The sequence below is a fragment of the Gopherus evgoodei genome, chromosome 11 (assembly GCF_007399415.2).
Source record: "Gopherus evgoodei ecotype Sinaloan lineage chromosome 11, rGopEvg1_v1.p, whole genome shotgun sequence".
Lineage (NCBI taxonomy): Eukaryota > Metazoa > Chordata > Testudines > Testudinidae > Gopherus > Gopherus evgoodei.
In genome coordinates this window covers 34,336,314-34,357,998 of record NC_044332.1, presented here as the reverse complement: position 1 = coordinate 34,357,998, position 21,685 = coordinate 34,336,314, and the positions used below count along the sequence as shown (strand labels likewise).

General features: G+C 38.6%; 1 protein-coding gene across 1 annotated transcript in view; it reads left to right on the top strand.

The window, feature by feature from the left end:
• ITGA4 (integrin subunit alpha 4) overlaps positions 1-21,685 on the top strand; it is a 56,804-nt gene that overhangs the window by 30,629 nt on the left and 4,490 nt on the right. Inside the window, 12 exon segments of the mRNA XM_030580064.1 lie at positions 640-794; positions 3,812-3,856; positions 3,858-3,946; positions 5,213-5,305; positions 9,446-9,596; positions 12,036-12,134; positions 14,636-14,715; positions 15,071-15,160; positions 16,588-16,678; positions 18,213-18,320; positions 19,535-19,660; positions 20,530-20,649. Coding sequence (XP_030435924.1) covers positions 640-794; positions 3,812-3,856; positions 3,858-3,946; positions 5,213-5,305; positions 9,446-9,596; positions 12,036-12,134; positions 14,636-14,715; positions 15,071-15,160; positions 16,588-16,678; positions 18,213-18,320; positions 19,535-19,660; positions 20,530-20,649 — 1,247 coding nt within the window.

Sequence of the window (21,685 nt, the reverse complement as noted above, 5' to 3'; positions counted from 1 at the left end):
AAAAGTGCTTCACTTACTTTCCTAACCTTCCTTTGTTCACATAGTGCACCTGCGACCCTGTGTTTCACCTTGTATAGGGACCCACAAAACCTAGTGCCAGATTTGTGTGATAATTGCCATGCCCAAGGTCAGTTTGATTTAATCCTGGATTTTCACATTGGAGGCAGGTAGGAAATTAGTGAAGGACAAATATCAATACTCAGTGAAGATCCATACTAGCTGACCAGCGGTAACATTTTATCTAAATATAAAAACAATACACCAAAATCAGCCCTGGTGTAAATGCATGCAACTCCATTGATTTCAGTGGTGCCACGGGCTCCTATCAGGGATGAGTTTGGCTCTGTGCGTCAGAAGGGAAATAATAAATTTAAGAGAACACGTTATGTATCTGCATATATAAGTTTTCTTTAAAAATTGTGAAGTTATTTTTTCCTTTAAATTATAGCTTTGTGTATATTCCCAAGGGTTCAAAAATACATTTAACATGATGCTCTTTAGAGCATTTTGAGACAGACATGTATCCAGCAGACTGCATTTGTAAGTGATGAGCTATAACTCCTATAATAAATTAGTGAAAATAAACATTTCAAATATATTTTGTAAAAGCTTTTACTTACTTGTTTTTTAATCTTGCAGTACTGCTTTATGACCTAAGTGTAGATGTAAGCAGAAAAACAAACACTCCTGCAAGATTTTACTTTTCTTCTAATGGAACATCAGATATGGTCTCAGGAAGTATGGAGATTTACAATAGCAATGTTACCTGCAAAAGTCATCTGGCATTTTTGAAGGTAATGTAATCTTTAGTATATATTTTGTTTAATACAGTAACATTGTCAAATGTGTAAGGGACAAACCTTCCTACTTTTTAAAAAAGTCTTTACATAATCTATTTATGATACCCTCACAGAAATTAAAAAATAAAACGTCTGTCCTAACAGATCATAACTTTGTCCATTAAGTAAATGTTGAATCACACACACACACACGCTTTTCCACCCTTTGCTGCTTAATGGATAAGTCAATGTGACTCTCTTGATTTTTCTACGTGTGTGCCACCATTGCTAATGTCAGCAGGAATGTGTACCTATTAACATTTATGCAGATGTCTCCACTAGGAGAATATAGGCATTCATATATTTGGGAAAATAGTATGATTTAAAAAATCTTGGTAAATATTTTTACCATTTCGACCATATTTTAGGGAAGAGAGAGCAAAAGACAGATGGAAAACTTTGTGGCTACTGAGAAGATATTGCACAGATTCACTATAGGTGCAAGAGAATCCTATATGTCAACATCTGATCAGTAGTGCTGAGCCGACTCAACAAATTACTGAAATTGTGTATTTAGACAGACTGGGATTTAGGGTTGTGCTGGTAAATTTTTGTGGGCCGCGCTGCGGTTTGATTTTTGCCTAATATTTTTGTTTACAAATTGTAGTTTTGTTAGTAACATTTTCAAATTGAACTTTAATTATGAACTAACTTGACCAAACTCATCCCTGGTGATACCAGCAGAGTTACACACAGGATAAATTTGTCTGTTTGTCCACTTCTACATTGATTTTATTTTTTCCTTTTAATATATACGTTGGTGTATCCTGACTCTGCTTTCAATATCTACAGAATGCTTGCCTAAATTTAAATAATTTGTATGATTTACATATGTAAATAATTTTGCATAAATTGCAGTAGGAGTAGCTGTTCCCTAGCTGCTGCAGCATACAGCACTCCTAGTACTCTTAGTAAGGGGGAAAGAAAGGGAGCACTAGGCTGTGCATCAACACTTGCAGAATCTGATTGGCTGATCACTCCCATTCTTCCACCTTCTGGGAAAGAGTAGCCTATCAAAAGGGACTTCTCCATAGGCGAGGGTTCTTGTGGCAGAACTGTAGCAGCCATCAGGGAATAACTGTGCAGTCAGCAGGTCCATACACCACCATAGGAAATGGGTGCCACATCACCAGGTGATTTCTATTCCCTCCCAGAGATCAGAGATTTCCTGTATAGATCCACGTGGTAGCTTATAAGGCTTTTGGACCCAGGTCTTTAGGCAAGAGTGAGCAGAAGCACAGATTAGTGCTCACGTGGCAATACCTAAATCAAGACTCGGCCAAGCTTAGTGAGACTCATGGTAATCATCATCAGCTGATCATCTGGCTGGTTCTGAAGCCCAGAAAAAGGGCTGAGCCCACCAGCCAAAAGCCTGGTTGCCCAGTCATCTAGTCTAGATCTGCATTTAGAATAGTTTATTTGCTATATATAATTGCATGAAGATAAAGGTTTCATCAGGCGAGAGCTACATAGGAATTTTGTGGGTGGTGCAACATAGATAAGCATATTATAATATTTAGTCCTAACTTTGCATTGAGCCAGATTCTGCCACCCTTACTCACACTGAATAGTACTTTACTTCTCAAGTAGATCTGTTGAATTCAGTGGTTCTGGTCCTATTCAGCGTACAGAAGAGTGGCAGACTGTAGTCCATTGGTAATAGCACACATGTGACGTGATCTCAGTGAGACTGTCCATATTTGACATCACAGGACTCTTAGTCTATGGAATACAATATGCCTCTGGATATGTATGCATTGTCGTGCTGTGTGTGAAGTGCTCTGATATTGTTTTATCTCAGGTTAACGTAGAGAAAACCTAAAGGTGATTTAAGCTTTATATTAAAACCTTTTCACAGTTATCATATTTCAATTAAAACATGTAATAGATAAACTATACATAGTATACTAACATGCATGCTTATTTTGTCATTTATTTTGTGATTATATATAATTGATCTCATGTAACTTTTCCCATAATACTCCATTTCCTTTTAAATACTTTAGTAGTAATATCAAGACTGCCTCCATCACCTCACTGAGTCTTCTATGTCTGCATGAAGCTGTTAAAGTATCTAAGTGTGAATGTCTGTCAAGTACAGTCCTTACAGGACAGCATGTACATTTTATATATTTTGAGTAAGAATAATAATAGCTAATTAGTATAATGAAAGTAATGCAGAGAAGACCTTGTGGAAAATTGTTATTAGATAACATGTGATTTGGTGACAGAAGCTTGTAGATAAGAATTAAAGCAGTGGACTTGTGGAGGGACCACTCAGTGGCTGTCTATCTCAGATACCTAGGGAATCGTTTAATCAAGTTTGCTTATTGTAAAACTCAGTGCTTTGAGCTGTTCAGTTTTCACAAGTAGGTAACTTGGGATTGGGCTTTGGTTTGTGGCTCCTACATGGTCAAGGTTTAATGTTGAAATTATGATTTATGAGCAGTTTAATCATCTTAATGCCGAGTACAAAATATAAAGGCAGGAGAACCCCCCTCTCTCTGTCCCAGCTCCATACCCTATTAAGTGGACCCGTAGCTTCTCAGAAATACCTGATCCATTGTGCCTGCCTGGGTTGTCCCATTCGTCCATTGCCTCTGCTTCACCTACCTTACTTGGAAAATGCAAAATTACTAAAATGGGACCTATAATATTTTTTAAAATAAAACAGTCAGCCTGGTGCCAAATAAAATCTGTTGGGTCTTCAACCAAATAAAGCTTCAATTAACAAATGTTGTTGAATCATAAAATACACTCTTCAGTTATGAAGGACTGCCCTCATCATTGTTCTGAAAATTAGCATAGAAGTCCTGGAGAATAGGGAAGAAAAAGGTATATTCAAGAAAGAAGATTTCATTTCTGTGGTTAAGAAGTGGTCGTATATATGAAAATAGAGATAAACTTGCAGTGTTTTCTTTATATACATGGCTGTTTTATATGATAACTCATTAGGTTTCCAATTTTCATAGAAAGATGTAAGGGATATCCTGACTCCTATACACATTGAAGCAACCTTATCATCTTGGGCACCACGTTCTAAGGAGAAGAAGTGTGGAGGAATTCCCACCACTTGAACCAGTTCTTCAGCAGAGGAAAGAAAAAGGACCATTATTAAAAACAAGGTTAAGATATGGATATTTGTGTCTGAACTTCAACAAAATGAATACACATGTAATCATATCTAAAGCAAATTTCACACAGTGCTGTATAACTAAGGAATGCATTTCTGAATTGGTGTCTAGATCTCTTGGTGACAGGACCATTAAAAATGCCTGATTTTATTAAATAAATCAGTAGGCTTAAACTAGAGTGCTAAGTTTTGTTCTAAAGGATGCATGCTTATAGAACCTATATCTAGTTTGTATTTATATTTTTTTACTCTAATGGTCATATGAATTGGCACAGGATATCCTGAAGCATGTAATTATCTCTTATTAATTATATTCTCTTATTGTTTTAGGTATTTGGTATAGTACTAGACATTTTCTTCTAGGTTTTCACATGATCTGCTGATGGTCAAATCCCAGCATGAATTTCATGTTAGATACCCAGTACGCTGCTTACGTTAATTTATACTCCATTATTTCCACAATGCTGATGAAGTATGTGTTATCTGGAGCTACTCCCAAGTTTTCAAGTATAGTGATTGGAAAAACCATACATTAAAGTACCATAACTAAACTATTTCCCTCCCCTTCCCCTTCCCCCAGGAGCAAAAGTCAAAGTGTTCTTGTGATTTGTAATTGGTATAATTAAATAACACTATTCTGACTGCCCAACAATAATAAGTTTCACAAATTCAAAATAAAATTGACAGCCAGAATGTTAAGATGCCTACTTGTGCTGTCCAGCTCAGCTTTCCATTTCTGGACCCAAGTACAGTTTAAACAACAGAGAACCTTGCTGCGTGCCATACTGCAATACAGTGCATACACTTAGTCTGTGGAACTTCGGTAACCACAGCAGTGACACAACCAATTCACGGCACTACTGTCAGAGAAACCTAATATCACATAGGCAGTTTTTACTGAGATAATCTGTGTAGCCGGGGTAGCTGCTGCCCTATCGTAGGACGCTACAGAACTGTCCCAGGAACTTCAGGCCCCTAAAATGCTTTGTCCTTGCATGTACCTTTTAGAATTGGCTGATCATATCTCTATTGGCCCAAGAATGAGACACTTAGTATGAGACAGAATGCTGTGTCTGTTATGTGGCCAGAGAAATGGCAAGTCACACCTGATTTAGCTCCTCCTTCAGTAGCAAAGACTATTGGGCACTCACAATGCTTAGTTAATAATGTGGTGATACATGCATTAGAATTACTTTGTACCTCTTACTCTGTACATACTGTTTTGAAATATTTTCATTTTTGTCATCTCTTCACAGATGGTTTTTGCAAGATTTTGTTCCCGAGAAAACTGTTCTGCTGACTTGAATGTTTCTGGAAAACTTGCATTTCCAAAGTAAGTACAATATGACTTCTATCTGCTAAATGAGATTAAGTTGGGCTTTATGTATCTAATTTAGTTTTCCTTGCTATCTAGGTAAAATTAATTTGCAAAAGTAAACTATGAATTCCCTAAGCAAACATTACAGGAATAAAAATTAGTTTCCAATTAAAGATTATTAAACAAACAACCTTTCAGAAAGTATAACAGTAATGTATTTTATACATAAGAACAGTTCTTTTTCAATTATACTCAAGATAGCATTTTGTTGTCCATAAAAATAAACTTCTGAATTTCTAATTCAGATGTACTGAGATATATATAACTCACTGCACATCCAAAACTTAGACCCCTTTTTAACTGACAAGATTTAAACTGTTTCTCCTGCTGTTATGACAGTACTATACTTGCAGTGTACAAAAGGAAATACTTCATTTTTGTGCTAACAGATTGCTGTATTTACTATTTGAATTATGAAATAAGGAAAAAGAACTACTTAAGAATATTCGCTGTACAGTTTAACACAAATGATCGAGGCACCAGATGGTTGGGCATTATGTGTGGTTTGGATTCTTTTCCCCTAGATATACTAGCTTGCATTTTCCAAGCTGAATTTAATTTTATAACTTTTCACCCATGTTCCTAATCTCTTTAGGTCCTCTGTAGTATTTCTTGGTCCACACAGGTGTTTGCAGCTCCTGCCAATTTGCTATCGTCCTTAAATTTCATTATCATGCTAGACTATTAATTTTATTTAAATGTCATGACAGTTCATTAAGACTGGATCTCTGCAGAACTAAATACTCTTCCTCTGTGCTATCATTACTCTTTATAGTCCTTCAGCTAGTTTTCAATTCACGTGACAGCATTCCTACCCAATGTGATTTGAATTCTTTTTTGAGTAAGGACTTGGCTACACTGGTGCTTTACAGCGCTGCAACTTTCTCGCTCAGGGGTCTGAAAAAACACACCCTTGAGCGCAGCAAGTTACAGCACTGCAAAGCACCAGTGTAAACAGTGCCCCAGCGCTGCAAGCTAATCCCCACGGGGAGGTGGAGTACATGCAGCGCTGGGAGAGCTCTCTCCCAGCGCTGGCGCCGCGACCACACTCGCACTTCACAGTGCTGCCGTGGGAGCGCTCCCACGGCAGCGCTTTGGAGTTTCAAGTGTAGCCAAGCACTAAGATTTTAAAAGATCTGTTCATGCCATCTCCCTCCTCCTCTCCCCAAGTATAAAAGCATAAAAATGGCCATACTGGGTCAGACCAATAGTTCACCTAACCCAGTATCCTGTCTTCACACAGTGACCAATGCCAGAAACTTCAGAGGGAATGAACAGAACAGGGCAATTATTGCATGATCCATCCCCTGTTGTCCAGTCCCAGCATCAAGCAGTCACCAGACTTAGGGACACACACAGCATGGGGCTGAATTCATGACCATCTGTCTCACCAACAGTAGTTGGTTCAGTAGAAGGTATTACCTCACCCATCTTGTCTCTCCAATATCCTGGGACTGACATGGCTACAAAAACACTGCATACATCTTGGGTAATAGCCATAGATGGACCTATCCTCCATGAACTTATCTAATTCTTTTTTGAACCCAGTAATACTTTTGGCCTTCACAACATCCCTTGGCAGTGAGTTCCACAGGTTGACTAGGTGTGGTATGAAGAAGTACTTCCTTTTGTTTGTTTTTATTTTAAACCTGCTGCCCATCAGTTTCGTTGAGTTTTATGATTAGAACCTGGCATCAGTGTCTCTTTGCAAACCCTGAGGGCTGAGAAATTGTATCTGCTGCATATCCCTGATACAACATGGAAATAGCTGTCTGATTAAATGTTTTTTTTTGTTTTATGAATATTCAGCTTTTTACAGGTCCTACTGAATTGAGCTGCTAGTTTCATCTTGTAAAACGGGTTCTCAAACTGGGGGTCAGGACCCCTCATGGGGTCGTAAGATTGTTACATGGGGGTCACGAGCTGTCAGCCCTCATCCCGGACCGCACTTTGCATCCACCATTTATAATGGTGTTGAATCTATTTAAAATTGTTTTTAATTTATAAGGGGGGGGTCACACTCAGAGGCTTGCTGTGTGAAAGGGGTCACCAGTACAAAAGTTTGAGAACCACTGTTGTAAAACATCTTAAAATGGTACATAAATAATACTATAATCATGTTGTTTTGATTAATGACTCCTATGTGATTCTGGGCACAAGCTTTTGAGTCTTCATGGATTTCATAGTAAGATTCTTCTTCCTTCCTTCAACCATTTTCTTAGGCTTTAAGATAGCACTGCTTGAAAAATTTTGCATTTTTCTAATGCAAAGAATTTGGAGTATTTTCACTAGCATTAATACTAGTTAAGCAGGTTTATAAATACTATTACATTTTACAGGATGGAAATAGAGTACAAGAATTTGTACCATCTTTTTCAACCAAAATAAATAGGCTACATATCCTGATAAAGTGTGAAATATCACCTTAAATTACATTTTGCCCTAATATCTTGATTAAAAACTGGTTAGCTGTGAAGCATTAATTTATTTTGTCTAGACAGAATGCATTCATTATCCAGGAACAGCAAAGCAAATGCTTTATTGGGAAAAAAAAAAAGACAAATGTCTCCTAAATGAATGGAATTGTACAGAGGATGGCACTGAAATACTTCACTTGAGTCTTGTCCTTTACTTCTTGGGTTATAGTTCAGCATGGACGCACTAACTTGTTCTGTTTCTATTGCTTAGATTCTGGTCTGCTCTATAAATTTCAAATATGCATTATGCATATTTTAATGAAGAATGAAATATGATTACTAGGGAAAAGCTCTAGTTCAGCTTTGCCACACTCCCAGATGTGCACCTGGTGCTTTATTGCACTTATGTAGTAAGCTGGTGGGCATCTTTCTGACAGCACCTTGTTAATGAATCAAGTTGCAGTAAAATGTATACCAGAAAAAGAGCACAATAGCAAGTATGTAAATGTGGTAAAATAACTTTAAAAGGTAAAGTGAACTAGAAATCCAGCTACTGAAATGTTAACATTTGTGTTTCTTTTTAATTTGATGTTGTCTTGATGGTGATGATGGATGGAACCTAGCTGCTTATGCAGTGCTTTCACCTTCTGTTGCTTGTCTAAGTGCCAACTTCTTTCCCAGAGGTGTTCAGTGACTAACGTTTGGTTTCAAGCCAGAATATCTGATAAATGCCTATTTCTAGGCAGCTCTTCTGCAAGTCTTAATTAAACTTTAATGTCAAACTGAAGTTTACTTTTAGAACCTTAGGTGCCTTCACTTGTAATATGATTATAAAACACTAGGTAAAACATAAAATAGGCATGTTCACTCATCTGCCTTTCGTCCTGTTTCACATTAACTCAGTCCCATACCTCAATTGAAAGCTGAAGACTGCAGCCTTATTTGGCACATAGGGATATAAATACAAGGTTTTAATCATAAACATTTCCCTGTGTTCAAAAAAATCGATAATGCAGATCTCAATAGCAGGCAGAGAAAAATCCAACTAGTGAGACCAGAAACTCTCAACCATACATAAACATTACAATTTATGCACATATTTATTGCCCTGTTGGAATGTTTCCTTAATAAATTCAGTTGATATAGCCACCTCATTCTAATGTTCTCCATTTTGGGTGAAATTCTCCTCTATGCAGAGGGCCTGTCGAGCCTTAACTTGAGGGCGTAAGTGGTGCATAGACCTCATATGGCTCCTCTGCACAGGAGTAACTTCCCCTTAGAGATGCTGAAGCAGGAGGACATTCTTCTACATCTCGATCTGGGACAAGAGCTAGCAGAAGAGTAAGCAGCACTCCTTACTAGTCATGCATCTCTGAACTAGCACTCCAATTACTCAGACTCTAAAAAGTGCAATACAAATGAAACATTATTGTGGATTGAGTACTATTTAAATAGTGGAAGATTGATTTGCCTTCAGCTAGATGGGCAAATACCTATTTGACCAACAACCGCCAACTGGGCTTTGCAAATACGTTACCACATTGAAAGAGTTTTGCTTTTTTTTCCTTTTTCCAGATGCTCTCCTTTTTACTGAGGTCACTTGTCTCTGTACATGTTGTACATATCACTGGGTTTCTCATACAGTATAACATTTTAAATATATTCCTTATTTTTATAGACCTCATGAAAAGAAAACATATCTTTCAGTTGGAAGTATGAAGACTTTACTCTTGAATATATCTCTGAGCAATGCTGGAGATGATGCATATGAAACTGCCCTCCACATCCAACTCCCTAAAGGTCTTTATTTTGTCAGAGTTCTAGAACTGGTAAGAATTGAAATTGGATGTTGTCATAATTCCTTGACCATTCTCACATTACTTGGACAGACTGTACAGCTATATCTACACTACAGCTGAGAACAAGCTTCCCAGCTGGGGAAGACAGACTCATGCTAGTGGGGTTAACCCTAGCACACTAAATGTAGCTGTGTGGATGTTGTAGCATAAGTGGAGGCTTGAGTTACCCACCTGAGCTCAGACCTATGGGATAGAGTTGACAAAAAACCTCTAAGTAGGGAAAGCTGACAACACTCAAGATTTTCTGCTTAAAACTTTAGTTAATCCATCCACAGAGTGGGCACAGTTTAATCAAATTAGCCAATTTTTTTATTTTATAGTAAAATATTGCAGTAAATGATCAAAATTAGTGACTTCAAAATGTATTTGGAAATACTAGTATTTCACCTCCCTCATAGATAAGACCTTACTAAATTCATGGCAGTGAAAAATATGGTCTCCTCCATGAAATCCAGTGGGGAGGGGCAGGACTGGGGGCACCCTAGCTGGGACCCCTACCATGTGCTGGGCTCCTGGCTGCTAGTCCTGGTGGGGCTGGGGAGGGAAGGGACTTCCTCTTTATCTGCAGGGGCCACTCCCAGGGCTGGGTCAGACCCACCTCTGGGAACATCACCCAACTGCAGAAAGCTCCACACCCTCGTCCCACTTCCTGCCCCCACTGCTCTCCAGCTGCAGGTTGGAGGGATCACTGCACAGTGAGCAGCCGCAGAGATTCTTGCTGCTGGAGGAGGGTCCCAGAGGTGGGTTTGCCCCAGCCCTGGGAGTGGCCCCTACAGGAGAAGAGAAAGTCCTGTCCTTCCTCAGCCCCACCAGCACTAGCACCTTGACCCTGGTGCACAGTTGGAGCCCCCCTCAGGGCGTCCCCAGACAGCAGTGCCAGAACCAGGAGGGTCAGGGGACTTTTTAACATGAGCAAAGTTTGTGGGGTAGGAGATGGTTCTCCCCCCCTTCAACTGCAAGCCTTAGGTAGGCACAGAGCCCCTGGCAGCGCCACCCAAGGCTTGCAGTTTGGAGGGCAACACCACCCCTGCCCCCAAAACTATGCCCATATTAAAAAGTGGGGAGCATGGCCCCTCCTGTTCCAGCGCTGGTGGCACTTCTACAAAGGTTCCAGGAATCCTTGCCCCTGGTCCTAGACTCAGCACTTAGGAGTTGAAGGGGCCTTGAGCTGGCTGTGTGTGTTTGGTGGGGTGGGGAGAACCACAGCGCCCACATGACCACATGGCCTTGGGCGGTCACCCACCTGTAAGGCCAGCCCTGCCTCCCCAAAAAATGACCCCCCCCAATACCACATGACCCTGACATCTGTGCTGCCCAGCTCTGAAGGCAGTGCCTCCCAGCAGCAGCAGCGCAGAAGTAAAGGTGACAATACTGCAACCCCCTTACAATAGCTTTGCGATCTTCCGACAAGCCTCTTTTGGGTCTGGACCACCTTGGTTATAATACCATAAAATTTCAGATTTAAATATCAGAAATTGTGCAATTGATGATTTTTAAAATTCTATGACCATCAAATTGACCAAAATGGACCGTGAATTTGGTAAGTCCCTATTCATAGTATCACAGAAATATAGGGACTTCAAGAGATAATCTAGTCCACTGGTTTTCAACCTGGGGTCCACCGACGATATCAGCAAAGCGTTATCATTATCATAGAACACTAGTTTTCAACCTGTGGTCCACAGACCCCTGGGAGTCGGCCAGTGATGTCTAAGATTTCCAAAGGAGTCCATACCACTAGTCAAAATTTTTAGGGGTTTGCAAATGAAAAAGGGTTGAAAACCATTGATCTAGTGCATCCCTCCACACTGAGGAAGGACTAAGTGTACATGAATCTTGCCTGATAGATATTTGTCTATCCTGTTCTCCTGTTTTTAAAAACCTCCAGGGACTGATCCTCTGAGCTGTTCTCAGGAGGTACAGAGCACCTTGTTGGATCAGGCCTTTTTTTTTCTTTTTAGTTATTTTTTTAAAGAAAGCTGGAGACTAATGGTAATCTTTCAAAGGAGATACAAAAATTCTTTCCCTCTAAATTCTTTTTATTATTTTGTTTAAAGAATTCACTTCTAAGATGTTTATACTGGACTTCTTATCTTTGAGAGGGTAATTTTAGACTTAAATAGGTTGACAATGTACTTGCAAAGTCAACTCATTAAGCAACAGAATATGAAGTAGTAATGAAATAATTTGATTGGTGCAAGGAATTGAGCAATATGGACTCATTGGACTAGTCAACTAGTAGCAGCAGAAATATTTTGTAAATTCCCTCTGGTGTTCACTGTAGCAGTAAATACTCAAAGTGAAATTTTATGGCATATATGTAGCTTGAAATTTCTGAAATAATTTTGCTAAATGGTCATTAGATTCATCGCTTAAAACTGTTACTGGTTTTTCATTCTTTAATTTTAGGAAGAAAAACAGATACATTGTGAAATATCAGATAAGGAAGTTCATGCAGTGAGACTTGACTGCAGTGTTGGGTATTTATATGTAGATCATCTGTCAAAGGTAAAATAAACCTGAAATTATTAATCTTTAAAACTATGTCTTGTTTTATGAGCAAGTGCTTAAAAGTATGACTTGGAATGGGAAACTTTATATTATACACTCTACATAAGGTCTGCCAAAGCTAGAATGAAAATGTTCAACAAATAAATTATTGCTCACCTTTTTCCTCTCTATACCAGGATTCGCCATCATGATAAAGGAGAACCTGAACTTCTCATAGTCATAGACTTGAATGGGCACAGCTCTAGGAATAGTTTATTAACATTTTGTCAGATGTCTCATGACATCCCATTTCTTTTTGCTTTACTTCATTGAGGACAGTATCCCCATTATTGCATTTATAGGAGGGTCTGAGTTTCTGTTAACAAGTCAAAGTTGAAATATCGCACTGAGACACTGAGGACAAGATATACACAACAGAATGCAGTTTATTGTGCCTAAGTAGACACTTTGTAGGTATGCCAGTGTTTTTCTTTAAAATAATAATAAAAAAAACCTTTCATTCCATTATCAAGAAATTAGCCTTCTACAATTTATTTGAAACAATGCATTCAAATCAAATTAGTTATTACAATGTATCGAGCTGGCATATCATACATATTGTAATCGTGCTCAATTTATGGTGAACTGTACCAAGGAAAAGTCATTTAAACGTTACTTTTCTAGTTTTGTTCTTTCAACTGATATTGATGTGAAGTTACCATGTGTTTAAAAGGATTTTAACAATCAAAACAATTTTTTTTAATCCAAAGATTCAATAACATCTCAGTTTTCAGTTACAAAGAGTATGAGAGGTATTTATATTTAAAAACTTAGAGACAAAGTTTATTTAGTCAGTCTGCCTCTTGTACTGGATTCACTAAAACATCTGTGTTTCTACCAACATAGTTTTCTTTCTGTTTAGCTCCTTGCCTGCTAACTAGGATTTAGTTGAATTGTGTCTGGCTGTAAGGATTGGCATCTTTGTCTGCAGACAGATGTTAGAGCCTCTTTGTAAATAGGCCTGCAAGGGCCATTGTGTGAAAAAAGGTGGTCACTGCCTTATTTTTTATTTAGTATCAGCAACATGTTTGGTATTTGAGACAGACAACACAGCCCCTACCCTGAAGAGCTTATAGTTTTTTAGGTACAAATCATTTCAAGATTAAGTCTATTCTGCTCAGGGGCAGCTTTAGGCATATTCTACGTGAGGGAATACGGAGGGCCATTATGACGACTCTCCAGTAGGTCACTTCTGTACTAATCTTCAAACCTAAAGGTTCCAAAAGGGTGTTTCCTGTTTCCTTTAACATATGTTCTCGTTAGCACAAATATTGGATTTCATATGTCCCAGAATCCTTATTCGTTTCAGTTCATTTAAAGCACTGTTCATTTAAGTCTGGGGTACTTTTAAAGACTGAGGCTGTGCTGTGCCTTTTGCACAGAGCCTGCAGCCCAGCATGTGCAGGGACTAAGGTGGCTATAATCTGTTTTTGCATAGTCTTGGTTTTGGGCTGCTGCAAGAACTGGAGTGGCACCCCGTATAATTTAGTTATGACAATCTGTCACCAGCTGCCTATGAGCCTACAATCTCTGCAGTGCTATGTTCTGTTGCCACGCTCCCAGCATATTCTCTCCTACACTGGGGCTTACAAGGGGTCTGGAGGTGTCTTACTCAGTTCCTGTACCAGGGACCTGGCTGGATTGTGGCATTTTAGAATCTCTTTAACCTGCCATACAGAGGCTAGAGAAAAGTAAAGAATCTCATCCTTGGGTTGGGATTTTCAAAAGAGCTCAGCATTGGCCTACCTCTGCTCCCATTGAAGCATCCGGGAGTTGTACTGGGAACTTAAATGGGAGCAGAGTTAGATTAATGCTGAGTGCTTCTCAAAATTGCAGCCTGAAAGTTCTGCTGCAGTTGGCCAAGCAGGAACAGAGTGTCCTTTTGGAAGCAGATCGTATAGGGCAGGGGTTCTCACCTTTTTCTTTCCAAGGCTTTTCTACATATAAAAGCAAGGCTGACAGCAAGCAGGGCAGTTGCCTGAGCTCAGTGGCTAGGCTTTTACATGTTCTTCAGCTCCAGGCAGCAGGGACCTATTTGCAGACCCCCGGTTGAGAACCACGGCTATAGGGGAGTGCATGTTAGAGGAAATGAAGGGAGCACCAAATCCTCTCTCCCCCTTTGGGTGGAAATGTATTTAGGGCACGGTGTGACCATGCATTTAATCCAGAACTGGAACTTCTTCTATAGCACAATACATTTTCTGTACCTTAACCTTCCCTACAAATGTTTTGTAGGAAAGTGATTGGGTTGACTGAGATTACAAACAAAAGCATTATGCCCTAATGAACTGGGGGCTGAACTTGTGCAAAATATAATTCAGCACACTCTAGAATTTGTCACAAAGGTTAAACATTTAAGGAGGGAAATTTCAAATTAGTTTAATGATGTAACATTTTATCTTAAACATTTAAGACACACCCAATCATTTAGCACAAACAGTGTTTCATTTGTTCTACAGATGGATTTTAGTTTTCTCTTGGATGCAAGCTCACTTACCAGGGCAGAAGATGATCTCACCATCACAGTTAATGCTACCTGGTAAATCTTGCTTGATAAAAATTGCTGCGTTTGATGAAAAATATCCCTAGCTTTGGAAAACGGAATAGGGAGCACAGCAAAGGCTTAATGAAGCACAACTGCAAGAAAGCTCATTTATTACATAAAATATAGAGAAACTGAAACCACAAAAAAGTAGATAATTGCTATTTAAATAATGAGATTTCTGCTAACATTGTCATAAAAATGATTTCTTACTGACACATGGAGTTACAAAAAAGTTATTTAAATAAGCTACTAGGTGTATGTTTTATGTAATTAGTTATCTCTAGAGATAACACACTGTGTATGATGCATTCTAACACAGCTCCCCCCGCCACCCCTTTTACTTCTACAGTAAAAATGAAGAGGATAATGACCTGCTGTTGGATAACTCCATAGCTTTAGTCATACCTCTGAAACATGAGGTTGAGCTAAATGTCCATGGGTAAGTAAGTAATGGTTGCTCTGCATATCCATGTGCATAGGATTGTTGTTTATCCATTATTAAGGAACACATGCCTCAGCTGAACTCCCATGATCTTCAGAGAGGAAACATGGCCTAGTGAAAAATTGCAGTACTGGAAGTGGGAAGATCTAGATTTTATTCCAGGTTCTGCTGCAGACTTTGTGCTTCAGTTTGTCCCTCTAAAATGGGGAAAAAACCTCAAAAGGGCTTAGATTTAATACCCAAGGACTGATTCTTTGCTCTTCTATAACACCTTTTTCCATCAGAGTAGTAGTATTTGTTCCGGCTTTTCTGTCACTTAATCCTGTTTTCTGCAAAGGTGAACAAAAACTATATTTTAATCCTTTAGCCTATCAAATTCCATTCTAGTAATTGCTCAGCCTTATGCTTTTTTGTGTAATTGTCCACTGCTGAGTCAAACACATTGTCTTTTATACTCAACTATATTGACTGTTTGCTGTTCAGCTTGTCCCAGCTGGTGTTACCGCCTGTCATAAATTTGCCTGTGAATAGACTTACTTTGTTCTGGGAGGACAGAACCCTCTAAACAGGGCCTTGGTTTGCCCAGCCCCACTGTACCGTAGTCATTGGATTGCAGTCATCTAGCAGGAATGCCCAGGGATACTTTTTAAGGATCCTTTCCTTTGACTGTCACTGTCATCAGGTGAAGGCAAATGCAAAGGACACTTGGTATAAGGACTTAAAGACTGCTTCAGAAGGGCAGGCTAAATTTATTTGAACTCTACTTTGTATAGCAGGACACTTCTTTCAAACTAATGATGGGAAGGGGCAGTAACTGCTTCCACTATCTCCATTCCACTCTCCCACCACTTCCCTTGCCACCATATCCATCATTGCAGCCATTACAGGAATATTAACATTTTAGCTCCAGCATTTTTCGCTTGAAGATATCATAAGTCTTTCAGGAAACTGAAGCACAAGGTTGATGTTACTTGTAGATTTCTCAGAATCAGTGGCAAAGTTGAGAATAAACCCTTAATTCCTCATAACCTAACCACAGAACCTCTCTGAAGGTGGAGGGGACTGAAATCTCACTGGTAATGGGGGGGTAAATGAGTCAGATGTAAAAGATGAGTAGCCCCTTTGTCATAATCTCCCCTCTTTTATAAAAGCCCCTCTCTGAGTTGAGGATCAGTGGGTAGCGCTGGAGGATGATGATTCATCACTACCACATTTTGCCCACTCAATCCACAGAGATGTCCCACCTAAATTAAAGCAGGCTTTATCCTTGACCTTCCCTACTGCAGTGTTGAGTTAGGTGCTAATTCAGACTTTCCAGTTCTGCATAGAGGACAGTCAGGCCTAGAGAGGATAATGCTCATATTAACATTGCATACTAATTGTGCTAATTTTGTCCTATTGTAATTATTTTTTAACTATTGTAGATCTGTATCACCCGCTTCATTTGTTTATGGACCCAGTGAGGAAAATTCACCAATTAATTGCATGAAGGAGAAGATCAACTTCACTTTCCATGTAAGAGCTATTCTTTACAGAAACCATTCCTCTCTTCCTAAAAGTTAATTCTTAACAACAGATAAGACAAAAGGCACTTCCACCTCACCTTGTAACTTACTGGGAAAGCATTGCTCTTGTAAAGTGCTTAATATAGAAATAAAAACATAAATCCTGGGATTGGTGAGAACTTCTGCATGTTAACAGAAGCAGCTCCTTACGTTCTTGGAATCCCATTCCCAGCTTATATTTTTGGGTGTACCAAGCCATATGTACTTCCAGGAAGTGCTTTCAAAAAAGCTTGAGAAAAATACACCTGTAGCACTAAATTTCCCTCAACAGTAATAGCTATTAACGTCCGTAGGGAGTGTGCTCAGCTCACCAGATGGGGTGCCCCTACAAATTTTAGGCTTGGTTTCTCTTTGTCCATGAAGCCACCATAGATCTAGTAAAGTGTGTTTGAAAAGCATGATCTGTGCCCCTTACAGGTCAATAGAAACACTGCTATTGACTTCAGTAGCAGCTGGATCAGTCACTAATTGAAGTTGGAGTTCCCTTTAAGGGTGCAAGCCCTACTAAAAAGAACCTCTCTCACTTAATTGCCTTTGAACACTTCCATAAGCTCCTATAGTCTTTGGTTCCCTATTCCTGTCACTTCTTTATGGCAAGCCCATTCATTTCAGGCCCCTGCTAACCACAGCCAGCATCTGTTAAGCACCTTTGACTGTCACCTTTATGGAGTGCTGCAGGTCAGGAAACTTTTGCTGCTTATTTGTTTCGCATCAGAGGTCAGAATTTGACCCAGATGTGCATGGGAGTTTCACTGATTTAGACTGACAATATGATGGGGACAGGGCAGATTTTAAAAGAAAGAAAGAGGAGCTAGGTGCTCAACTTCCATTCAAAGTCAGTGGGAGCTGGGTACCTAACTCTCATTTGGGCCTTTGATAATATCCTCCTTCACCCTAGCTTACAATTTTCCAGGGGTTTTCTTAGACAGTACATATTTACTAAAGCAGGGGAGTCAGCTGTGTTTGTACTACACATCTGTTCACTGAACACAAGTGCAGCACAAGGAGCTGGTACACAGCAAGTACTGTGTGTAGAGCATGGGGGGACTAGCTGGCTCTGGGGCTTAGTAATATGGTCTCTCCAGGTTACCAGTTCATATCCATTGCAGACTGGTGAATTAAAAGTCAATGAAAGTTGGGCACTTATCTCCCTTAGACGCTTTTGAATACCCCACCTGAAGTGGTGAAATAAGACCTCAGTTCAGGTCATAGCAGACAAGTGTCATACCGTAAAGCTACCACTACCCCAAATGGCACTTTATCAGCAGAGTTAACAGAGAGATAAATGATTCAATATGGCTAGAAAATAAACTGCACTATCACCTCTTGAGGTGCTTCTCTCTAGTCACAGTCAAGTTTTATTGTCAAGCCAGCAATTGGGAAGCCTCCATTGCTGCTGTAAGTGTGTGAATTCTGTGTATTCATTTCTTGATTTAGTGTATGTGAATGAAAGTTTCAGTTACTGTAGCACGCTTTCTCCCAAGGTTATCAGTGCTGGACCGAGCATGGCTCCTGCCATAGGTTTGGAGATAATGGTTCCTAATTCTTTTGCACCAAGAGATGAAAAGCTGTTTAACATTCTGGATATCCAGGTATGTTTGTTTTATTATGTTAATATTTTACATACTGCTCTGTATGTAGTACATGAAAGTACAAAATTAGATGGAGCACAACAGTGCTTGAAAAGGCACATCTAAATTTTTCTTATTCAGCTACATTGTATGTGAAACTTGACTGTAACAATTAGTATGAAACATTAATTTTGCCTATATATTTTAATGTCTCTTATTTTAGTGTATCAACCAATTCTAAATGAATTAATAAAGCAAACATGCACTTGTTTCAGAAATTGTCATGAGTATTGATGCTAAATTAGCGAAGTAGAAATGCTGAATTAAAATATACTGAGGTATTCTACTCTGCCCACTTACAGTGAAATTGTGAATACTTGTTACATTTAGGTTTAGTGCATATTCAGTATTTAATCTATGTGCTTTCTCTGAAATATACTAGCTAGTACATTAGACTCTGATTGGAGTCTCATTGAAGTTAGTCTCCACCTGCCTGGAGCTCAGTATTGGGCCAGTTTCTAAATTTTAAGGAGTGTTTCAGTCTGTTTTCCTCATTCCTAGATTCAGTGTTACAGCACCAAAGATTTCTTGAAAAGAGTAGAATGCAGTATTTTTTTTAAGAGAAAAGTGTGAATTTCTACATTCCATAATCTTCTCCAATAAACATCTCAGTTTTGGTTTTAGATTCTACTCATCATCAAAATCCTGCTAATTATTTGATACCAGACAGCATGTTTGTTGCTGTACAGACCCCCAATACACAGTCCCTGCTCTACAGATTTTTGCCCTTCTCTTGAATCTGTTACAATACGTTGTAGCCTGCAGTTTTATTCACCTATTTATGTCTATCGTAGTGCAATCAAACAAGCAAATAACAGCTATTTTTAAAACAGTTCTTTAATGTAATTACATTTTCCCCACAAGGGAATGAGTGGGGGTCTTAATAATTTCCCCTATTTATTTTTCCAATCACACCTCTCTGACTGAGTATGGCTCATTCCCGAAGCTTTCAGTACAGTTCTGAGGGCATGTAAGAGGTAAGCAGGTAGTTCTGGTTAAGCAAACTGGGCTAGAATTGCACCCACTGTGCCAACAGTGCATTTCTCTCATACTCTAGAGAAATCATTTTCAAATACAGAAATTTTCTTTGACTTTCTGCGTATACAGAAATGTCTTTTAAGCACTATCTGGAAATGTTTAAAACCCATGAATGATTGTGCTGCTGTTATTTCCAGACAGCTGATGGAGAATGTTTTTATAATAATTATACAAGAGACTGTACTTTACCAGAAAAAAATGGACACATGAACATATTAGAGGATCTTGTCATTTTCTTTTCAAAGCCTACCAAGAGGCGACTGGTAAGGGTCTTTTTTTGTTTGTTTTTGGTTCGTTCAGTCCCAATTTACTTAACCCTTGAAATAAACTGCGTAAAGTTACTTCATATTATGCGTTACAGATACTTTTCAGGATTGATTTTAGAAGTCAGTGGGAAATTATACTTTTAAAAGATTGTAACTTATTAGACAAACATTTTTGGTTATAAGCAAAAAGGGATTAGATGTTTTCAGTTTAGTTCCCACTCATACAAATTACAGAATCACCTCGTATTGCTCAAGAGAAGGCTGGAATATCAGACTTATTGTGGGTTGGAACTGAGACGTAGTGGCCGTCTTGTGTGAGGAAGTTTGTATAGGGCCTGTTTGTACTGGTCCTGAATGACACTAGTGCTGCTAGTTCATTTTTGAATACTAACTCTTTGCAAATACTTAAAGCAAAATAAAAAATCTACAGTATGAATGATGTACAAGTTTGAAAGTGCCCTTATGATTCTTAATAACTGGATCAATGTAAAACAAAACCTGCTGTAGCAACAACCAATTTCCTTATAGCCATGTTTTCAGAATTGCTCAACTCTCATTTAGATGCTTATATAGGAAATTAGCTCTCTGGAAAATTCCCCACTTCCCCTCAATTGTGATTACATGGTGTTTTGAAAACCTGACACAGTCTTTGTGGTGATTGTGATGCCGTGTGTGTAGTTCTTCTGCGGCCCAGTTTCTGGAACAGTAATTGATATTTATTGTAGGTAGCCTTGCATCTTGACCTCGTCAAGCAAAAAAACCAAACAACTTTTGACTAGATGCTAGAGGCCTTGATATTAACAAGAAAAAATAAACCATGCTGCGAAAAAGTTAAGTGTTGCATTTTTGCTTTTTTTCCTTCAAAGTACTGCATGAAAGAAGATCATTTGTGTTTACGAATACTGTGTAAATTTGGAAACATGGAAAATGGAAAAGAAGCAATTGTCCGAATGCAACTGGAAGCTACTCCTTCAGTTTTAGAAATGGTAAATTGTAGTTAAATCTTTAACCAGATAATTTTAAAAGGTTATTTGCTTTTTGATGACATCACATGGATTTGCAGCACCCTCTTGTGAACACTGTGCTATATTTCTAGTTGACAGAAATAAATTGCACAATATTCATTTAATATATAAATCAAGTATTGTTAAATCCAAGTTAATAATAACAATCAGTATACATGTTTTAGTTCAAATACCTCCAAACACTACAGAGAGGTATTTAAACATAAGATGGTTGCTGTACTCTAACACATGGTGCAGACCTCTCAAAGTGACAGATTCTGTGGCTTAGTTGGCATATTATAACCAAAAAGCAAGCTCCACTTCAAGTTTATAATAGTATAAAATGGTGATAGATTTGGTTTAATATTCCTGGACTATTGATAATTTGATTACAACAGTCACTAACAGGATATGATAAACTAGACAGCTTTTGGAATATACCTGCAGTTAGGCACATCATAGTTTTTTTTTTTTTTGTCATAAACTGGAGCAGAGGAAAGATACCAGAGTGAATGGACCACTGGTCTCTTCAAGCATGACATTCCCTGGTCAGACATATGTAAATTAGTTAAAGGGTGAATGATTGTTGTCTCATTATTCTAAATACAATTACTATCCGAATTTGTATCTCTATGTGCTATAAACACTTTAGGTGATTTACAGAAAGGTTTAGTGCTGTTTAGATAATAACTAAGAGCCATTTTAACACCTAGACAATTCCTGATAATGAATGGGACTTGTAGAAAATACAGCTAAATTGCCATATTTGCATAATTATAAATCAGATACTGCCTTTGATAAAAAGTAAATTAGGGTGTGGACAAAAATCCTCTTTATCATTAAGGAATACCTTATACAGCAGGTCAGCCATTAATGCCTGGATCTCAGAAACTCTCTTGGTTGAAGTGATCACCACTAGGAATACAGCCTTCAGGGGAGTGGTGTTGCAGGAAACATTCTCATAATGGCACAAACAATGGTTTCATTAATTTGGTGGGTGTTAGATGTAAGTTCCACG